We start from the raw sequence: 22,142 nt of genomic DNA on the forward strand, positions 1-22,142 counted from the left end.
TGGATTTCACATGACTGGGAATTACAGATATGCTTCTGTTGGTCACAGATACCTTAAAAAAAAGTAGGAGCGTGTATCAGAAAACCAGTGAGTATCTGGTGTGACCACCATTTGCTTTATGTAGCACGACACATCTCCTTTGCATAGAGTTGATCAGGCTGTTGATCGTGGCCTGTGGAATGTTGTCCCACTCCTCTTCAAGAGCTGTGATAAGATGCTGGATGTTGAAGGGAACTGTAACATGCTGTTGCACACGTCGATCCAGAGCAACCCAAACATGCTCAATGAGTGACATGTCTGGTGTGTATGCAGGCCATGGATGAACTGGGACATTTGCAGCTTCCAGATATTGTGTACAGATCCTTGCGACATGGGGCCGTGTATTATCATGCTGGAACATGCTGATGGCAGCGGATGAATGGCACGACAATGGGCCTCAGGATCTCATCACGGTATCTCTGCATTCAATTTGCCATCGATAAAATGCAATTGTGTTAGTTTTTCGTAGATTATGCCTGTCCATACCATAAACCCATCGCCACCATAGGGTACTCTGTTAACATTGACATCAGCAAACCTCTCGCCCACACGACGCCATACACATGGTCTGCGGTTTTGAGGCCGGTTGGAAGTACTGCAACGCAAACAACATTGGAAGCGTGTTATGGTGGATACATGAACATTACATTATTTGGCAACAGCTCTGGTGGACATTCCTGCAGTCAGCATGCCAATTGCACGCTCCCTCAAAACTTGAGACATATTTGGCATTGTGTTGTGTGACAAAACTGCACATTTTAGTGGCCTTTTATTGTCCCCATCACAAGGTGCACCTTGTGCACCTAACTTTTTAATCCTCTTGTTGTTATGCCACACCTTGTGTGTGGATTGATTATTTTGGCAAAGGAGAAATGCTCACTAACGTGTGATGTATTGTCTGCTTTTTTGCCCTTTGTGCTGTTGTCTGTGCCCAACAATGTTTGTAACATGTTTGTGTTGTCATGTTGTGTTGCTGCCATCCTGTGTTCTCTTAGGTCTCTCTGTATGTAGTGTTGTGGTGTCTTGCTTGTCCTGATGTGTTTTTCGTCCTATATATATTTTTTTATCCCAGCTCCCGTCCACACAGGAGGCCTTTTGGTAGGCCTTCATTGTAAATAATAATTCATTAACTGTGTTACGTAACTAGGAGTGGTGGGTGCGGAGTCAGGCACAGAGAGCAGAGGTTTAAGGAAAACCGTATTTATTCCGGTGAGAAAAGGTCATTCCAAAACAACAGGAGAATAAATGACCGACCCAAAACAGGACACAAACAGTCTGGAAAAATACAAACAATACCATCCAGGACAGAGAAACAAGCCCGCACAAAAGCTGGCGTGCATAACAGGCTTAAATAGCCCTAAACCAAACCCCAAACGAGAAACAGGTGAAATCAATAAGACATAACCAACAGAAAAGGGAATCGGTGACGATGACCGCCGAGCGCCGCCCGAACAGGAAGGGGAGCCAACTTCGGTGGAAGTCGTGACAAACTGACATGCCTAGTTAAATAAAAAGGTATGTAAACAAATCTGTGCACAAAATTTGAGAGAAATAAGCTTTTTGTGCATATGGAACATTTCTGGGATCTTTTATTTTGAAACATGGGACCAACACATTATGTTTACATTTTTGTTCAGTGTAGTAGTCAGAATGGATCACTATTTAATTAAATATCTCAATTTGTAGCGAACTTTCAAATTGAACTTGATCATAAACTAATTTGAGGCCAAAACGGGCTTCTAAAAAAAAAAGTGGTTTGGCCGTTCTGGAGATCGTAATAGGCTTTCGACACAGCTAAGTTGCTACGTAGTAACAGAGCAGCAGAGTTCGTGACATCACGCTCCAGACATCAATAATGTAATAACCTAAAATAACTCTAATGGCATGCATATTAAGAAACACTGAATTTGCATCCATTGCCACAACAGACTAGCAAGGGGGGGTTACTATTGAACTTCCATTTTGACCTTGCAAACAGTGTCGACAGGGAGGGGAAAAAACTGCTCAATTTGAAGACACCTTTCAGTCATGCGAATAGACAAATTGTAATTATCACAAAAATATTCAACATTATTTTTTACTCCTTATCCCAGGATAGACCAGGCTACTTTGCTTTAGAGATTAAACCAGACCCATTAAGATGGAGATGGAACCAGACTCATGTCAGACGCTCACTCACTCACCCCACCCATTGGTCCAAGGCCAAAATCCATGTTTTTTCCACTACTTTCAATTATCTGCCTTACAATCCTCATGAGCCTCATATGGAAGTCTTGCACCTTTTCTTTTTCAAGTCAACCAATACAAGAAACATTTTAATACAACGTTGCCTTTATGGCTCCATTTTACATACAGTCAAAGTTAGAACTTTACATACATGTAGGTTGGAATCATTCAAACTCGTTTTTCAACCACTCTACAAATGTCTTGTTAACAAACTATAGTTTTGGCAAGTCGGTTAGGACATCTACTTTGTGCATGACACAAGTCATTTTCCCAACAATTGTTTACAGAATATTTCACTTAAAATTCACTGTATCACAATTCCAGTGGGTCAGAAGTTTACATACACTAAGCTGACTGTGCCTTTCAACAGCTTGGAAAATTCCAGAAAATGTCATGGCTTTAGAAGCTTCTGATAGGCTAATTGACATAATTTGAGTCAATTGGAGGTGTATCTGTGGATGTATTTCAAGGCCTACCTTCAAACTCAGTGCCTCTTTGCTTGACATCATGGGAAAAATCAAAAGAAATCAGCAAAGAACTCAGAAAAAAAAATGGTAGACCACAAGTCTGGTTCATTCATTTCCAAATGCCTAAAGGTACCACGTTCATCTGTACAAACAATAGTATGCAAGTATAAACACCATGGGACCACGCTGCCGTCATACTGCTCAGGAAGGAGATGCGTTCTGTCTCCTAGAGATGAACGTACTTTGGTGTGAAAAGTGCAAATCAATCCCAGAACAACAGCAAAGGACCTTGTGAAGATGCTGGAGGAAACCGGTACAAAAGTATCAATACCCACAGTAAAACAAGTCCTATACTGACATAACCTGAAAGGCCACTCAGCAAGGAAGAAGCCACTGCTCCAAAACCGCCATAAAAAGCCAGACTACAGTTTGCAACTGCACATGGGGACAAAGATCGTACCTTTTGGAGAAATGTCCTCTGGTCTGATGAAACCAAAATAGAACAGACTATCGTTATGTTTGGAGGAAAAAGGGGGAGGCTTGCAAGCCGAAGAACACCTTCCCAACTGTGAAGCATGGGGGTGGCAGCAACATGTTGTGGGGGTCCTTTGCTGCGGGAGGGACTGGTGCACGTCACAAAATAGATGGCATCATAAGGGAAAATTGTAGATATATTGAAGCAACATCAAGACATCAGTCAGGAAGTTAAAGCTTGGTCGCAAAGGGGTCTTCCAAATGGACAATGACCCCAAGCATACTTCCAAAGTTGTGGCAAAATGGTTTAAGGACAACAAAGTCAAGGTATTGGAGTGGCCATCAAAGCCTTAACCTCAGTCCCATAGAACATTTGTGGGCAGAACTGAAAAAGCTTGTCCGAGCAAAGAGGCCTACAAACCTGATTCAGTTACACCAGCTCTGTCATGAAGAATGGGCCAAAATTCACCACAACTTATTGTGGGAAGCTTGTGGAAGGCTACCCAAAATATTTGACCCAAGTTTTTAAAAAATTATGGCAATGCCACCAAATACTAATTGAGTGTATGTAAACTTCTGACCCACTAGGAATGTGATGCAAGAAATAAAAGCTGAAATAAATCTCTACTATTCTGACATTTCACATTTCAAAGTGGTGATCCTAACTGACCTAAGACAGGGAATTTTTACTAGGATTAAATGTCAGGAATTGTGAAAAACTGTCTAAATGTAGTTGGCTAAGGTGTATGTAAACTTCCGCCTTCAACTGTATGTTCTGGTCTTGTGTAGATATTACAGATAATACAGTCCCATACTGTTATCATATCTAAGTGTGTTGGAATTCATATGTCACAACCTCCAACATTTGTCTGCTGGGAAACAGTAGTATGGGCACTCCAACATTATTCCCCTGGTTTAATGAACTGTCCAATTACATTCCTTTAGTAATATTAAATAAGGATTCGGGAATGTGGTGTGGCATGTAGTCCACTATTACTGAAGCATGACACTTGATATTAATGAAAAAACAAGAGTGAATTTAGTTGAGTAATTTTGTTATTACATTGGTTAAAATTATTATATTTATAAGTTACCCACTTCAATGTGATAATCAATGGATAATGTAATAATTACATTATGCACAAAAACTTTAGCATTTTAAACATTGGCAATCTACATTATCGGCATTTATTAAATTGTAAATGAAAAAGCTATTACATTATTGTCTGTTTTTACATTGTCCAGCTTGAACAATGTAGCAACTGACAAACTTCATATGCTAAAGTACATTACTTTCACAATGACAGAAAATCCTAATATTTAACTATAGTCAACTACACATCAGAACACAGATACTTAGTTTTTATTTTCAATCCTTTTATTCCCTAAATTTGTTATCCTTCAGATGATATACTTAATGTATTTGAAACACACGATCATGTTACACAACAGGCAAAAACAAAGCCATAGGGGTCCTGGGAATGTGCTCCATCATATGACTCAAGACAAAGTCTCAAGCAATTGCTTTTTCACTTAATTACTGGGGAGGGGCAACAAACTCTTTCAAAGATGGCCACTATAATGAGTTTGTTTGATTTGGAAACATCCAATATTTCTGTACGACCTTCCTTGATCAACTCTGACCTAAAACCACAAAAGTGTACATGAAAATACATCCACAAGAAAATATCAGTATATGATAAACATACATACACACATTATATATATATGTATATGTGTGTGTGTGTATATATGTATGTACATATATATACATACACACACACACACACATATATATATATATATATATATATATATATCTGAAACAACATCAAAAAGTGACAAATAATCCTCATCAGTCCCAACCAGAAGTGTTCTCTACAGGTTATGGAACAACAACCTTCTCCCACCTTGACGAACAACCCCTGCCAAGTGTTAACTGGGTGCACTGGGACATCTGTAGAGTTCTGTTTCTTTTTGGTTCAGTTGAGCTGTCGTAGCAGGAAGGTCTGACCTGAGCCGTGAGTTGCCTCACAGCAGTAACGATAGTCTTTGGTGCCTAAGTATGGTCAGGTTTTCAACTCATCCCGTGTTGCTGTAAAACAGTGACTGTTTAGCTGTTTCACCTGACTTATGTAAAGGAGAACAGTCCAGAGTGGAGTGAGTCCTTATCGGTTGATGGTGTTATAGGAGGTCTGGGAGGCTGGATCCAGGGGCTTGGCCGAGGCCTCTGCCTCATGCTGGTCCTCAGGGTCGGCCTCGATAATGGGCTCCTTATCCTCCTCTGTATCCTCGTCACAGTGGGGGAGCTGGAAGAAAGAAGTCAGGCCATGCAGGTCGGCCATCCGGTGGAAGGCACGCAGGACCAGGTACATCATCATCAGCCCGAGAAACAGGTACACTGCAGAGGACAGAGAGTACAACATTAATTCAACATCAGCTCCTTGAGCTGTGGGAAGAAGCATAATACATGGACATAAGTTACTCGTCTCACAAAGCACAAACTCACCACACTGGTGTGCTCATGGTGCATTCCTAATGGACAAGGCGGCCTCACGATATAGTTATGATTTTATGCCATATCATGGGTCATTTGTTTCAGTGCAGGTCAATAAGCAGAGTAGACTTACACCTCCCTTGTGACTTAAATTCTGTCATGCCATGTGGGGTATATATATATATTTGTAAATACTTTTTCCTCCCCAATTTCGAGATATCCAAATTGGTAGTTATTGTCTTGTCCCATCGCTGCAACTCCCATACGGACTTGGGAGAGGAGAAGGTCGAGAGCAATGCGTCCTCTAAAACACGACCCTGCCAAGATGCACTGCTTCTTGACACAATGCTTGCTTAACCCGGAAGCCAGACGCACTAATGTGTCGGGGGAAACACCATACAACTGGTGACAGAAGTCAGAGTGCATGCGCCCGGCCCGCCACAAGGAGTCGTTAGAGAGCGATGGGACAAGGACAACCCGGACGACGGGTTGTGCGCCGCCTCAATGGTCTCCCGGTCGTGGCCGGCTGTGACACAGCCTGGGATCGAGCCCAGGTCTGTAGTGATGCCTCTAGCACTGGGTTGCAGTGCCTTAGACCGCTGCGCCACTCGGGAGGCTTTGTAGGGTATTGACAGGAAAAGTGTATTCCGATATGAACAAAACAACCTATTTTCGAGTAGTTGCTAATCCTCCTAGGAAACGAGAACAACCAATCAGGAGGATCTGGCATACATAGTCAGGGCCCTATGTTTTGGTTGATCATGTCAGATGACAAGAGAATTACACCCAAAATTAAAGCAATCGTCTGAGGATGGTGCTGGACCATAATATGACATAAAAAAAAAGTGAACGAACAAGCTTTAAATAAAAGTTCAAATCCAGGTCATGTGACATGATCAACCAAAACACAGTGCCCTAAAACAAGGCAACAAGTTGCATATTGAAGCACAACGCACGTGCAGGCGGACCCCGAGACAACGCCACAGAGCCAGCCACCACAATGGCAGTACAACAAACAACTAGGCTCTAAACAGTGAGGTTATTTTGAGAGAGAATAACAGGGTAATTCAATTATACCTTAAACTAAAAGCATGACTCTGATAAAATGTCATGTGACAATATGAAATCCCTCCCAGTGCAAGTGGGGTAGATGGTGGTGTGGTCTCGTTATCTCCCTACTGCAACATGTCCTTAAGATGAGCGCAATCACACCACACATTGCACTCTTCCCAAAACAAGAAGCCCACTTCAAATTCACACATGGAGTATACCAACCAAATCACAGACATTGTGAGATACATGGAGGGGGCAGTGGCGCGACACCGTTTAGTTTCCTCCTGAAAACCACAAGAGGGCCTCCTCAGACTTTTACAAATATACTCAAAAACAATAAACCGTACTGCATCTATGCAGTATCAGAATTACATGTCTATGGTCAACACAGGGATAAGGAATGCATACATTTTCTTTCATCAGCTGAGCCAGGTTAAAAATCGGGAAATTCACACCAAGTCATCATTCTGAACTAATATCTCCTGAAATTTGGCCCATAAGAAGTCTAGACACTGAGCACAATGTAGAGCAGAGGTGTCCTGTCCTGTCCTGTCCTTTCTCCTCTTCAAATGAGGAGTATTTCAAATAGATCTTACAATAAGCACATTTTAAAAACTAGAACAAAACAGCATTTAGTAGTTCTTAAATCACTTCCTTGGACGTTATGGACCCTTTTGACCGGAATGCACTACCTGAGGGGAGGAGAAGCACTCAGGAGGCGCCATTTCTCACATCCGAGACGTGAACGTTTCTGAGGTCTCATTGAGACAAAGGACCATATTCCACCAGAGGGCCTAGCTATCTCAGTGCTGGAGAGGTGGTGTTGGGCCGAGCGTCTCCCACTTCACATCAGGTGTCTGCACATGGTCAAAACTGTCAAGTCCACTTATTCCTATACAAGTCCCTGTGCTTAAAACATTGATGCAAACTCCACCCAATCATTCCCATCACTGTTCACACTATTATTTCCTTGTTTTCTATTCATAGGAAAGAGACTTCAGGGCAAACAATTCTAACACGACATCGTGAACACAAATATTTAAGTTGAATGTGTAATGAGTATCACAGAATTTATATGACATCAGCCTGAGCAGTGTCAGTGTGCCACGCCCTGTTGTCAAACACAGACTAGTTCATGACTCACCCATCACAGAGATCTTATAGAGCGACCTGAACTTCTGTCCGGGCTTCTCGCCGGGCACGTAGTCGCCCAGGCCGATGGTACACAGCGTGATGAAGCAGAAGTATATGGCGTCCAGGAAGGACCAGGTGTCCTCGATGTGGCTGAAAACCACGGCGGGTACCACGAAGAATCCCAGCACCACCAGCAGCAGCAGGATTGCAAAGTGGACGGCAGTGGCGGCGAGAGGGTCCAGGCCGATCCTCTGGCGGCACATGTCGATGGGCCCGTAGGTCACCGGGTGCATGAGCCTCTGGACGCAGGCGGTGAGCACCAGCATGGTGAAGGGCACTCCCAGCAGGGCATAGAAGATGGAGAAGGCTTTGCCGGTGTCCGACAGGGGCGTAGTGTGCCCATATCCTGGGGAGGGTGAGAGAAAGTATGAGAGAGAGAGAAAAAAGAGCAAGAGAAAGTGTAGAAGTTATTAGGATCCCATACAAGCAAACACAACATAATAACAGATAACATGCCATTGCCTGAGGTTACTGATCTCACAATCCAACAAATTAAAGCTATGATGGGAACAAGTCGGTTAACATTGAACAAAATCAAAGTTAAAACCTGATGGGGATAGGGCTGATTGCTGCCCCCTTTGGGGTGATTGCGTGCCCATGGTAAACAGGAAAAAAATCTGTCAAAAATTGCTAATATATGCAATTAAAAATTATTATTGAATAGAAAACACTCTGAAGCTTCTAAAACCGTTTAAATTATGTCTGTAAGTAAAGCAGAACTCTCAGGGCACTCATTCTCCCAAACTCTCTCTTGTCATCCAAAAAGTTGGCCCAACTTTGACGTCATCGCCCCCACCCTTCCCAAGCACCTACAGTCCTGGGAACAGTTCCTATGCCTTCAGCGCGGTGTCCGCTTTCAATGGGGCTTCTCATTGTGTGAATCGCACGCTCACGAGAGTAATGACGGGCCGAAACCTTTCGGTCGCGCGAGAAAACAGGTTACTCTCATGCGCATTCCGCTCCTGTGGTGTCTTTCTTCCAAGATTGATTAAACGATGCGTGTGTTTCTCTTTGTCCTGAGAATTGCTGTGAAGCTATATAACATGCTAACGCTGTGTTCTGAACCAAGTTTGACAAGTTTAGTCGACATATAATATGTAATTTCGACGTTTTGGTGCGAACTAACTTTACTTTTTGGCTGCATTTCAACCGAAATATGTCGTGTTTGATAACCGAAAGACACAGACTTCAAAACTAAAGCTGTTTTTGGTAAGTATAAACCCTTCCAGGTCTTCTGATGGAAGAACAGCAAAGGTAAGGGAACATTTATGTGTTAAATTTGGGTTTCTGTGGACTCCGAGATAGAGGAGCCAAAATGCTAATTCCTGAGCGCCGACTCACATTATAGCCTAGTGAACGAAATCTGTAAAGTTAAAAATAAATGTAACACAGCGATTGCATTTAGAAGAAGTGTATCTTTCTATATATATGTAGAACATGCATATTTAGTCAAAGTTTATGTTGTGTATTCCATGTTAGCTGACGGCGTGTGCAGAAGCCATCGTCATTTCTCCGGACATTTGAGTAGCATTTTTTTAACAATGCGTCATTGTAAACAGAGATTTATGGATATTTATGGCATATTATTGAAAAAAACAAATGTACTGTGTAACATGTTATATTACTGTCATCTGATGAAGATTTCAAAAGGTTAGTGAAATTATTTTTCTTTTAATCCTGCGTTTGGTGATTGCATATTTTGTTCAATTTGGCTATGGAAATTAGCTGTGTCTTCGGTGTGTATTCGGTGGTGGTTTGACATAAATATGTGCTATGTTTTCACCGTAAAACATTTTAGAAATCTGACTTGCTGGATAGATAAACAAGTTGTTTATCTTTCATTTGAGCTATTGGACATGTTAATGTGTGGAGGTTAAATATTTCTACGAATATTTTTGCATTCCGTGCGCCACCGTTCCAGCTGACGGTGGGGGGGCTGGTCCCCAATTGGGAACCAACATCTTTGTCAGGTTAACACAATCCATGATAGAATCAGCAAACAATCAAAAGGTGAACCAGTAATAAGCTGAAACCTTTTTAAAGTAGGCTACCTAAGGGCCGATTTCTTTCATTTAAAGAGTAGCCCGTTTTGAATAATCCCTCTCAAGCTAAGCTACCTCCCTTTTCCAACCCCAAAAAAGAGACATTCTAGAAAGTCCTCTCACTCAACAAAAACGAGCTGATCGTGGACTACAGGAGACAGCAGGAGAGTGAACACGCAACTTGTAAAGTGTTGGTCCCATGAAAAAAGTAAAAGTGCAATATGTGCCATGTAAGAAAGCTAACGTTTCAGTTCCTTGCTCAGAACATGAGAACATATGAAAGCTGGTGGATCTTTTTAACATGAGTCTTCAATATTCCCAGGTAAGAAGTTTTAGGTTGTAGTTATTATAGAAATTATAGGACTATTTCCCTCTATACCATTTGTATTTCATTAACCTTTGACTATTGGATGTTCTTATAGGACTTTAGTATTACCAGTGAAACAGTATAGCTTCTGTCCCTCTAGTTAGCGCGCGCTAACTAGCTAGCCATTTCACTTCGGTTACACCAGCCTCATCTCGGGAGTTGATAGGCTTGAAGTCCTAAACAGCGCAATGCTTGACGCACAACAAAGAGCTGCTGGCAAAACGCACAAAAGTGCTGTTTGAATGAATGTTTACGCGTCTGCTTCTGCCTACCACCGCTCAGTCAGATACTTGTATGCTCAGTCAGATTATATGCAACGCAGGACACGCTAGATAATATCTAGTAATATCATCAACCATGTGTAGTTAACTAGTGATTGATGGATTATGATATGCCCGCAACATGATTATGATTTTATAAGATAAGTTTAATGCTAGCTAGCAATTTACCTTGGCTTACTGCATTCACGTAACATGCAGTCTCCTTGTGGAGTGCAACGAGAGAGAGGCAGGTCGTTATTGCGTTGGACTAGTTAACTGTAAGGTTGCACTACCCTCTCCAGAGGGTAGTGAGGTCTGCACAACGCTTCACCGGGGGCAAACTACCTGCCCTCCAGGACACCTACACCACCTGATGTAACAGGAAGGCCATAAAGATCATCAAGGACAACAACCACCCGAGCCACTGCCTCTTCACCCCGCTATCATCCAGAAGGCGAGGTCAGTACAGGTGCATCAAAGTAGGGACCGAGAGACTGAAAAACAGCTTCTATCTCAAGGCCATCGGACTGTTAAACAGCCACCACTAACATTGAGTGGCTGCTGCCAACATACTGACTCAACTCCAGCCACTTTATTAATGGAAAAATTGATGTAAAAAAGGTATCACTGGCCACTTTAAACAATGCCACTTAATATAATGTTTACATACCCTACATTACTCATCTCATATGTATATACTGTACTCGATACCATCTACTGCATCTTGCCTGTGCCGTTCTGTACCATCACTCACTCATGTATCTTTATATGCATATTCTTCATCCCTTTACACTTGTGTGTATAAGGTAGTTGTGAAATGGTTAGGTTAGATTACTCATTGGTCATTACTGCATTGTCGGAACGAGAAGCACAAGCATTTCGCTACACTCGCATTAACATCTGCTAACCACGTGTATGTGACAAATAAAATTGGATTTGTCCACGATCAGCTCCTTCAATTTGTTGATGTTGAGGGAGAGGTTATTTTCCTGGCACCACTCCGCCAAGGAACTCATCTCCTCCCTGTAGGCCGTCGTTAACATTATGCCTGCTCATTGCAGGTCGCTGTACGAATATGCAGGAGTACTATCGCCTTATGGTGAGGATAGCCGAGTTGCAAGCCCGGCTTCAGACACAATCATTAGGTGAGGGCAATTTAAGTGTAGGAAAGGAAGACACAGCATCTTTGCCACCAGGAAATAAAGGTAGTAGTGTTCATAAGGCTGGGCGTGCCGCTAGTGACCCACCTCGACAACATCCTGTGAAATTGCAGAGCGCGAAATTCAATATACAAAAGTCGTAATATTAAACATGCATGAAAATACATGTCTTACATCGTTTAAAAGATTATCTTCTTGTTAATCCAACAGTTGTCAGATTTCAAAAAGGCTTTACAGTGAAAGCATACCATGCGATTATCTGAGGACAGCGCCCCGCAATACAAAATCATTAAAAACATTTTCCAAACCAGCAGAGGCGTCACAAAAGTCAGAAATAGCGATAAAATAAATCACTTACCTTTGAAGATCTTCCGCTGTTTGCAATTCCAAGGGTCCCAAGTACACAACAAATGGTTGTTTTGTTCGATAAAGTCCTTCTTTATATCCCAAAAAAGTCAGTTTAGTCGGCGCGTTTGATTCAGTAATCCACCTATTCCACTAGTTCAACACGCATACAAAGGAATCACAAACGTTAAGAATAAACTTCATCCAAACAAGTCAAACAATGATTCTAATCAATCCTCAGGTACCCTAATATGTAAATAAACAATACAATTTAAGACGGAATGTAGTATGTTCAATACCGTAGATAAAAAAAACTAGGTGCGCACCCTCATCCACACACGCCACAAGACTACAGTCAAAATGAGAGCCATCTTGAAAAACTACAAATTCCAGCTAATTTTTCAAAAAACAAGCCCGAAACCCTTTCTAAACACTTGACATTTAGTGGAAGTCATAGGAACTGCAATCTGGGAGGATTTCCTTTGAATTTCCCATAGACAGGTATTTTCAATGGGTGGTGTCATCAACAACAACAAAATTCCAGATGGATTCTCCTCGGGTCTTTGCCTGCCATATCAGTTCTTTTATACTCACAGACATTTTCAGTTTTATAAACTTCAGAGTGTTTTCTATCCAATAATACCAATTATATGCAGATCCTAGCTTCTGGGCCTGAGTAACAGGTAGTTTACTTTGGGCACGTCAGTCATCCAAACTTCCGAATACTGCCCCCTAGCCTTAAGAAGTTTTTAATCCTCCTGCACAGTCTTAGCAGCCGGACAATTTTCTCAAGGCTTCTGGAAAGAAATGCTGTCGGCATGATCAACCGGTGTCACTCATTCAGCCGATAGAAACTGTCAACCGGTATTCACCACTAAGCAACGAATTTGAGTCAGAGCCTTCTCAGGTCTCTCCTCCACCCGTTACAGGGTCTGAGCCGCCGAAGCCTCCCACCATTAGCTCTGACAAATTGAAAACCCTAGGTCATTGGTGACTCCATTACCCGCAATATTAGACTTAAAAAATAATCATCCAGTGATCATACATTGTTGACCAGGGGGCAGAGTTAATGACGCAAAGTCTAATCTGAAGATGGTGCTGGCTGAGGCTAATACTGGTGAGTGTAGAAAGTATAGAGATATTGTTATCCACGTCGGCACCAACGATGTTGGGATGAAACAGTCAGAGGCCCTAAGCGCAAAATAGCTTCAGCGTGTAGCTTTGCTAGAAAGACGTTTTGGCATCGAGTAATTGTCTCTGGCTCCCTCCCAGTTACGGAGAGCGATGAGCTCTACAGAAGACTTGCACAACTTAATCACGGGTTGAGAACTCTCTCCCAAAAGATTGAATTAGTAGATAATTGGGCCCTCTTTCTTGGGACTCATGCAGTGGTGGAAAAAGTAGCCAATTATCATACTTGAGTAAAAGTTTTTTTTAAATACCTTAATATAACATGACTCAAGTCACCCAGTGAAATACTACTTGAGTAAAAGGTCTAAAAGTATCAAAAGTAAATGTAATGGCTAAAATATCCTTAAGTATCACTAGTAATATTATAAATCATTTCAAATTCCTTATATTAAGCAAACCAGATGGCACTATTTTCTTGTTTTTATTTTAATTTACGGATAGCCAGGGGCACACTCCAACACTGGAGGGGTGATCTCATCTTATCTATCAACATAGACAGGGCTCTAACTCCTCTAGCTCGACAATGCGATAGCAAGCCTTAGTAGAGTTTACCATTAGCACAGCTCAGTTTTCCCCATCGAGACAGCGTCTGTGCCTCAATCTAGGTTGGGCAAAACTAAACATGGCGGTATTCGCTTCAGCAATCTCACTGGAATAAAGACCTCCTCCATTCCTGTCATTATTAAAAGAGATTGTGACATCTCACATCTCAAAATAGGACTACTTAATGTTAGATACCTCATTTCCAAGGCAGTCATAGTCAATTAACTAATCACTGATCAAAAACTTGATGCCATTGGCCTGACTGAAACCTGGCTTAGGCCTGATGAATATACTGTGTTAAATGAGGCCTCTCCTCCTGGTTACACTAGTGATCATATACCCCACACATACTGCAAAGGCGGAGGTGTTGCTAAGATTTATGACCGCAAATTTACATTTACAACAATAACAAAAAAGACTGCATTTTCTTCTTTTGAGTTTCTAGTCATGAAATCTATGCAGCCTACTCAATAAATTGTATAGCTACTGTTTACAGTCCTCCTGGGCCGTATACAGCATCCCTCACGGAGTTCCCTGAATTCCTATCGGAACTAGCAGTCATGGCAGATAATATTTACATGGAGAAGTCAAAAGACCCACTCCAAAAGTTTTTCAGGACATTCATCAACTCTGGATTAAAGAAGCCCTTCCAGACTCCCTCCAGCTATCCAAGGATGTCGCAGTACAAACATCTGTTAACCCCAATAGAAATCTAGAATGCTGTCGTAGATTACTGAGAATTTTCTAGATAAAACAAATTGTAGTAAATTTGACTAAATTACTCACTCAGAATGTATTGTACCAAGTATAATATATTATACTTAAATATTATTAACATAAATATATATATATATATTTTTTTTTAACCAGAGGACAATATTCAGAAACTATTTCATAATCCACAAAGTAATCTATTTGATTGTTACAGAAGTAAGAATTGTTGTCAATGTAAAAAAAAAAGCTAAAAACTATTCAGAGACTATTTCAAAATGTAGATAACCTCTCTCAAAAACATTTGGTACAAACCAGGCCTGACATAAGATGTAGAAATAGTAGCCTACTTTGACAACAATTCAGTGAATTGGATTTGGTGGCGGACAGATTGGTGTTAAACACCAGATCTGAAGAAAAAAATAAACTCATACTACTTTTAAAAACAAGTCTAAAACCCCTGCCACTTTCACTTTAGGCCTAGGCTGGGCTTCCAATCATCTCCAACCCCTCTTCCTCCCTCCCTGCCTTCTGCTGCTGAGCCCAGACTCTACACATCATTTCACTGACTTTCACTGACCTAAGAGAAACAGACTGAGGGAGAGAGAGGAGCAGAGCAACCAATAGGATACAATTGTGGTCAGAAACGTCATCGCTCTCTCTCACACAGTCTCTCGACCATACACACTCGTCTTAATAATCACCTCTTAGGGGTTTCCATAATAAATTGTGTGATAGTTACTCGCCTCCCATTCCACCCACCCGCACACATTATGATGCTATACAGCACTTTCAAATCAACCAAAATTATTTTATAAAACCCTTTAGTGGCCAGATTGCACACCATTAACTCAGAAACAAATGTACAGTGTGTCAGACTGATGGATAATCAGACAGGAGAGAGTACACAAAGACATTCATGAATATGTTCATAGATGGGTCAGATTATAACCATAAAGACTACATAGGGTTCGCACACTTCAAGACCCATGGTCAGATTACTTTCCATGGATGGTAAGAAGTCAACGTATGTCGCACAACAGTTTATAGATTCAACACAACCACAGTTTATTTATTTAGGATGTAGAAAATAAAATGTTAAAAGACGACACTATGTGCAATTTAGCTAAACAGGTTTAGAATAATTCCTCATCTATTTTTATGGGCAAACAAAGTTAGATGATTGTCTTTGTAGGGAGGGAGCGAGATGATCCGGGAGTGTGACAGCGTTGTGAGCGAAGCACAACGTTGCCTCCAACTCTCGTTTTCTTGCCTGACAGGCAAACTACAGATGTTAGCTGCTTCGTTACAAAGCTGGGACAGTTTCGAAAATGAATCGCTTTGGTAGAAATAGGACAACAAAAGGAAACGTGTTAGCTGGCTATGTAAACAAATATCATTGCAACTCCACTGCACGGGCATCTACCCTAAAACTACAGATAAACTGTCAAATAATAGGAATGCGAGGCAATGTATAGCCTATAAATATCTATACCTTCCCCCCAAGTGAGGATGGCCTTCACTTCAGCAGTGATGCGTCATGAACTTCGAGGAAAACATCATGATCATTAGAAAACAAGATGAAGGACTCCTCTTAGTGTATGCATATTTCTCCAAAACTTAGTTGTACAGTCTGCACAGAACTGCCAGGACCACGGATCAATGGAGACAGTAGTTGTTTAAAAATATATATATCCTGTATCTCGACACAGTAACCAAATACAGTCATGGCCTAGAAAACTTCCAGCTGTCGACTGGACGCTATTCCAACTAAACTACTGAAAGAGCTACTTCCTGTGCTTGGCACTCCTATGTTGAACACAATAAACATCTCCCTATCATCTGGCTGTATACCAAGCTCACTAAAAGTGGCAGTAACAAAGCCTCTCCCGAAAAAGCCAAACATTGACACGGAAGTTAAATCTCTCATTCCTTTCAAAAACTTTATTAGGAACACCGTTCCACAGGGATGTTGACTCCAATGCGTCCCAGTTGTGTCAAGTTGGCTGGATCTCCTTTGGGTGGTGGACCCATTCTTGATACACAGGAAATTTGTGTGGAAAACCCCAGCAGCATGGCAGTTCTTGACACAAACCGGTGCGCCTTGTACCTACTACCATACCCCGTTCAGAGGCACTTAAATCTGAACTCATCATGAGGCTGCAGACGCTCACCCACACCCATATCCCCTACACATTGCTCGCAAAACATCTTAGTGACTCCCCCCTTGACAGTAGAGATTTATTTTTTTACATTTTAAAATTAACTTCATGCAATTCTACACATTTTGCAATGGGGCATAGAATAGATTAAGCAATGTTAAAACAAATTTCATGCAATTCTACTCATTTCGCCATGGGGTGGAGCGTCAAATTAGCTGTTTTACAGTTAATTTCCTGCAATTCCACACTAGTCAGTGTGGAGAGAAATGATGTCTGAGTGAGACTAACTTACAAAATCAACAGGGGCCCCACGGCCAGTAATTCAACCATGATAACATCTTTTCGATAGATAAATTATTTTCGCGGCTAGCAAAAAGATGTTAGCTGACATGGGCTAATTGACTCACTATCAGTGACTGAGTAAAACTGCTGATGCACAACCACATTTTGAAATTGTACCTTGTTTAGTGTAGTCAGTCTACTATTCTAACTTGCAACAACTTGTAAGTTGAGACCCTGAATGAGTCAGTGGAAATTGATCTGAGGGTCTTCAAAAGGAGGGCTGCCAGTTGCGCATCCCTGCTCTAATAACTAACCTTTACGGCAGGGGTGAGCAACTCCAGTCCTCGAGGGCCTGCTTGGTGTCACACTTTTAATCCATCCCTAGCAAACACAGCTGATTAATCAAATTGCATTCTGAACTGAAGATCATGATTAGGTGATTATTGGAGTCAGGTGTGTTAGCTGGGGAAAAACTTTGACACCAATCAGGCCCTCGAGGACTGGAATTACCCACCCCTTCTCTATACAGGATCGGTGTCCCCCCATGGGACAGTTGAGCTAACGTAGGCTGATGTGATTAGCATGAGGTTGTAAGTAGAGGTCGACCGATTATGAATTTTCAAAGCCGATTCCGATTATTGGTGGACCAAAAAAGCCGATACTGATTAATCGGCTGATTTTAAAAAAAATGTATTTGTAATAATGACAATTACAACAATACTGAATTAACACTTATTTTAACTTAATACATCAATAAAATCAATTTAGCCTCAAATAAATAATGAAACATGTTCAATTTGGTTTAAATAATTCAAAAACAAAGTGTTGGAGAAGAAAGTAAAAGTGCATTATGTGCCATGTAAGAAAGCTAACGTTTAAGTTCCTTGCTCAGAACATAAGAACATATGAAAACTGGCAGTTCCTTTTAACATGAGTCTTCAATATTCCCAGGTAAGAAGTTTTAGGTTGTAGTTATAGGAATTATAGGACTATTTATCTCTATACCATTTGTATTTCATTAACCTTTGACCATTGGATGTTCTTATAGGCACTTTAGTATTGCCAGTGTAACAGTATTGCTTCCGTCCCTCTCCTTGCTCCTACCTGGGCTTGAAGCAGCGTTACCCATGCAGCGCAAGGGGAATAACTACTCCAAGTCTCAGAGCGAGTGACGTTTGAAACACTATTAGTGCGCACATCGCGAACTAGCTAGCCATTTCACATCGGTTACACCAGCCTAATCTCGGAAGTTGATAGGCTTGAAGTCATGAACAGCGCTGTGCTTAGAAAGAGCTGCTGGCAAAACACACGAAAGTGCTGTTTGAATGAATGCTTACGAGCCTGCTGCTGCCTACCACCGCTCAGTCAGACTGCCCTATCAAATCATATACTTAATTATAACATAATACACAGAAATACGAGCCTTAGGTCATTAATATGGTCGAATCCGGAAACTATCATCTTGAAAACAAGACGTTTATTCTTTCAATGAAATACGGAACCGTTCCGTATTTTATCTAACGGGTGGCATCCATAAGTCTAAATATTCCTGTTACATTGCACAACCTTCAATGTTATGTCATAATTACGTAGAATTCTGGCAAATTAGGCGGCCCAAACTGTTGCATATACACTCACTCTGCGTGCAATGAACGCAAGAGAAGTGACACAATTTCACCTGGTTAATATTGCCTGCTAACCTGGATTTCTTTTAGTTAAATATGCAGGTTTAAAAATATATACTTCTGTGTATTGATTTTAAGAAAGGCATTGATGTTCATGGTTAGGTACACATTGGAGCAACGATACGCACCGCATCGATTATATGCAATGCAGGACATGCTAGATAAACTAGTAATATCATCAACCATGTGTTGTTAACTAGTGATTATGATTGATTGTTTTTTATAAGTTTAATGCTAGCTAGCAACTTACCTTGGCTTCTACTGCATTCGCGTAACAGGCAGTCTCCTCGTGGAGTGCAATGGAACCAGGTGGTTAGAGCATTGGACTAGTTAACTAAGGTTGCAAGATTGAATCCCCCGAGCAGACAAGGTACAAATCTGTAATTCTGCCCCTGAGCAGGGAAGTTAACCCACCGTTCCTAAGCAGTCATTGAAAATAAGGATGTGTTCTTAACTGACTTGCCTAGTTAAATAAAGATGAAATAAAAAGGTGTAAAAAAAATTGTAATTTTTTTTCTTTTTTCTTTAAATCGGCCAAATCGGTGTGCAAAAATACCGATTGTACCGAAAATACCGAAATTTCCAATTGTTATGAAAAACTTGAAATCGGCCCTAATTAATTTGGCCATTCCGATTAATCGGTCGACCTCTGGTTGTAAGTAACAAAAAATTCACAGGACAGAGACTGATATGGGCAGAAAGCTTAAATTCTTGTTAATCTAACTGCACGGTCCAATTTACAGTAGCTATTACAGTGAAAGAATACCATAATATTTTTTCAGGAGTGCACATATTATGAAATTGAAAATGTATTAATAAACCAATTAGGCATGTCTTGATACAATATTCTGAACATATATGCAATGGTTCATTGGATCAGTCTAAAGCTGTGCACATACACTGCTGCCATCTAGTGGCCAAACCCCAAATTGCACCTGGGCTAGAATAATACATGGCCTCTTGCATTTCAAAGATGGTAAAAAGAGTAAAACGCATGTTTTTATCTTTGTATTATCTTTCACCACATCTAATGTGTTATTCTCCTAGATTAATTTCACATTTCCACAAACTTCAACATGTTTCCTTTAAAATGGTATCAAGAATATGCATATCCTTGCTTCAGGTCCTGAGCAACAAGCAGTTAGATTTGGGTATGTCATTTTCAGCGAAAATGGAAAGAAAGGGTCCGATCCTTATTAACGCACTGATACTGGGGCAAGGCTACCTGAAAATCACAAGGGCCCATTGATGCGTGGTATGTTTTGGTCACGGAATACAAAAAAAAATGCCCAGTTGGAACTGCAATTGTAATCTATAAACAATCAGTGTTTCCTTGAGTATCTTGCAATATTAGCACTTACATTGTTTAGAATTGTCTTATATGGACCAACCGAAACGATGTACGCCTAACAAAGACAAGTATAGGCTATTTACTTACCGACTGTCGTTACTAAAGTGTTGGCGAAGAACAAAGAAGAAGCCAAGTCCCAATTTGAACTCGCAGAAGAATTCGGAAGGATAGATATTCCATACTTATTGGCTTGTAAAACTTTCTCCAAAAAGTTTTCAAGTGATGTTGCATTGACGCAACTTTGGTTGAGAAACTCTTCTTTCAGGACTTGTATGTCACTTTTTAGTTTGTCCTCCACCGGCCGTTCGATGGTGGAGAAAACGAGCGCTCCGAGCAACAGATAAGCAACATAGAACAGTATAAAACCTGTAAGCAGTATCCAAGATTTGTACCCCGAAGACATTTCCCCCTTTTTCTGCTTGCAATGTCATCTGCCAAACTGTTACTTTGTAGCCTACTTCCGTGGCCCCGTCTCCTCAAGTTAAGTTTAGGCTGTCCTCCGCCCCACTGGTACAAGTTTGACAGGGGTGTGTTCAAACGCCTAGAACTCTGCAGATAAACATTTTGAGAATATACTGCTCCCTACCGTTCCTAATGATAACCGCATGTTCTTGGTTTTTTACGTTGTATTTCGATGTCAACGTTTCAATCCTCTGAATAAGCCCCAGAAAATAGACCAAGAACTGATCCAGAAACAGTGAGGAGGGCTACAACACATTTCCTTTTCTGCCTACTCTATTACCCTTTTCCCCAGAGGGTTCTCTTTGGGGTTTACAAAACTGGATGGGGAAATATAGGGAAAAGGCTCCAACAATCCCTAGGTGAAGCCATAGACTAAATTATCCAGTCAGTCTCAGATTTGTGAACACTGAAGTGAGGCCAAAGGACCAAAAAGGAACTAGAGCACATCACCTCACCCTCCTAGTTTCATATGTCCATAATGGCTTCATATGGTTATTGCAGACAGAGATTGCTTCTCCTTGAGCTTTTATGTAAAACTAATACATGTGATTAGGGGACCCATCGGATCACATGCTGCAGCTGAGGAAAACAGCATCACCAGGGTATGTTTTTCTTCTTGCCAGCCATGCACTGAACTATAGCAGGGCAATGTGCGCAGTGCAGATTAGGCAAACACCCTGTTGACTTTATTTGAGAGCTTGCCAAAAGGTAATCTACGACCACTCACATATTTTCACAATAACACAATCAATGCCACATTATCTGGTGAAAACAGAGCCTCTGACTCAGCAAGTTCTTGTTAACCAATTCAGCACCACAGACAGCCCTGGACTACTGCATTTGAAACCCAGGGGGCCCCAAAACAGATTTTCTTTTAGGAAAACAGCTAACTTTCTGCATTTCAACACATTTTGCCACAGGGCAGAGAGTACAAATGTGCAGTTATATAATGCTATTGTACACATTTTTATCATGATTTAAAGCACATTTCCTGCAATTCTACATATTGTGCCATGGGACAAAGATAAAAATGTGCTGTTTTATAGCTCATCTCATGCTATTCTTCACATTTTGCCATGAGGCTGAGGTCATTGTGCAGTCTTAAAGCAAATTTCCTCCAGTCGGTTAGGGGCCCCGGGGCACGTGCCCGTTCGGTAATCCGGGCCTGACCACAGAGACCAGCATCCAGTACAGGACCTCCCCTTGGGCCTCTTACCTGTCATCGTCATTCATCGGAGAAGTCACAAATATGCCATTCTGATAGGGGGACATACTTGGCCATAAGGTTAGAGTGGGCATAAATCGAGAATTGCTTTGCGCTGTCAGTTTTCCTCATTAGCAGTCTTAGGATAATGACTTGAAGGCTTACTTTGCAGTCTTGCCAGTGGTAATGGTGTGCTAATTCAATGTATGTCACTTGTGTTGATTTGCCAGTGCAGTTTCCCTTTGACCTGTGATACTTCATTCTAGCGCCGTACACCATTCTAATTGACTGACACATGTAGCCTGTAGAAGTACTATTTTTTGCTGTTTTGGTTTATAGTGAGTAGTGTGTCAAATACGCAAATAAGATGACCATTTAGGTACTTCTAAAAATTACACAGCAACAACATTAGCAAAAGCTTTGAGGA

At 41.2% G+C, this 22,142-nt stretch overlaps 1 protein-coding gene across 1 annotated transcript; it reads right to left on the bottom strand.

Annotated features, from left to right (window-relative positions):
• Positions 1-4,244: 4,244 nt before the first annotated feature.
• LOC109905461 (potassium channel subfamily K member 6) lies at positions 4,245-20,603 on the bottom strand. The gene is made up of 3 exons (XM_020502837.2): positions 20,137-20,603; positions 7,901-8,296; positions 4,245-5,607 (listed from the first exon to the last, which is right to left on the bottom strand). Exons 1-3 carry the CDS (start codon positions 20,450-20,452, stop codon positions 5,375-5,377), a joined length of 945 nt encoding a protein of 314 aa, XP_020358426.1. The 5' UTR covers positions 20,453-20,603; the 3' UTR covers positions 4,245-5,374.
• Between the last annotated feature and the right edge of the window lie 1,539 nt (positions 20,604-22,142).

The sequence above is a fragment of the Oncorhynchus kisutch genome, linkage group LG15 (assembly GCF_002021735.2).
Source record: "Oncorhynchus kisutch isolate 150728-3 linkage group LG15, Okis_V2, whole genome shotgun sequence".
Classification (NCBI taxonomy): domain Eukaryota; kingdom Metazoa; phylum Chordata; class Actinopteri; order Salmoniformes; family Salmonidae; genus Oncorhynchus; species Oncorhynchus kisutch.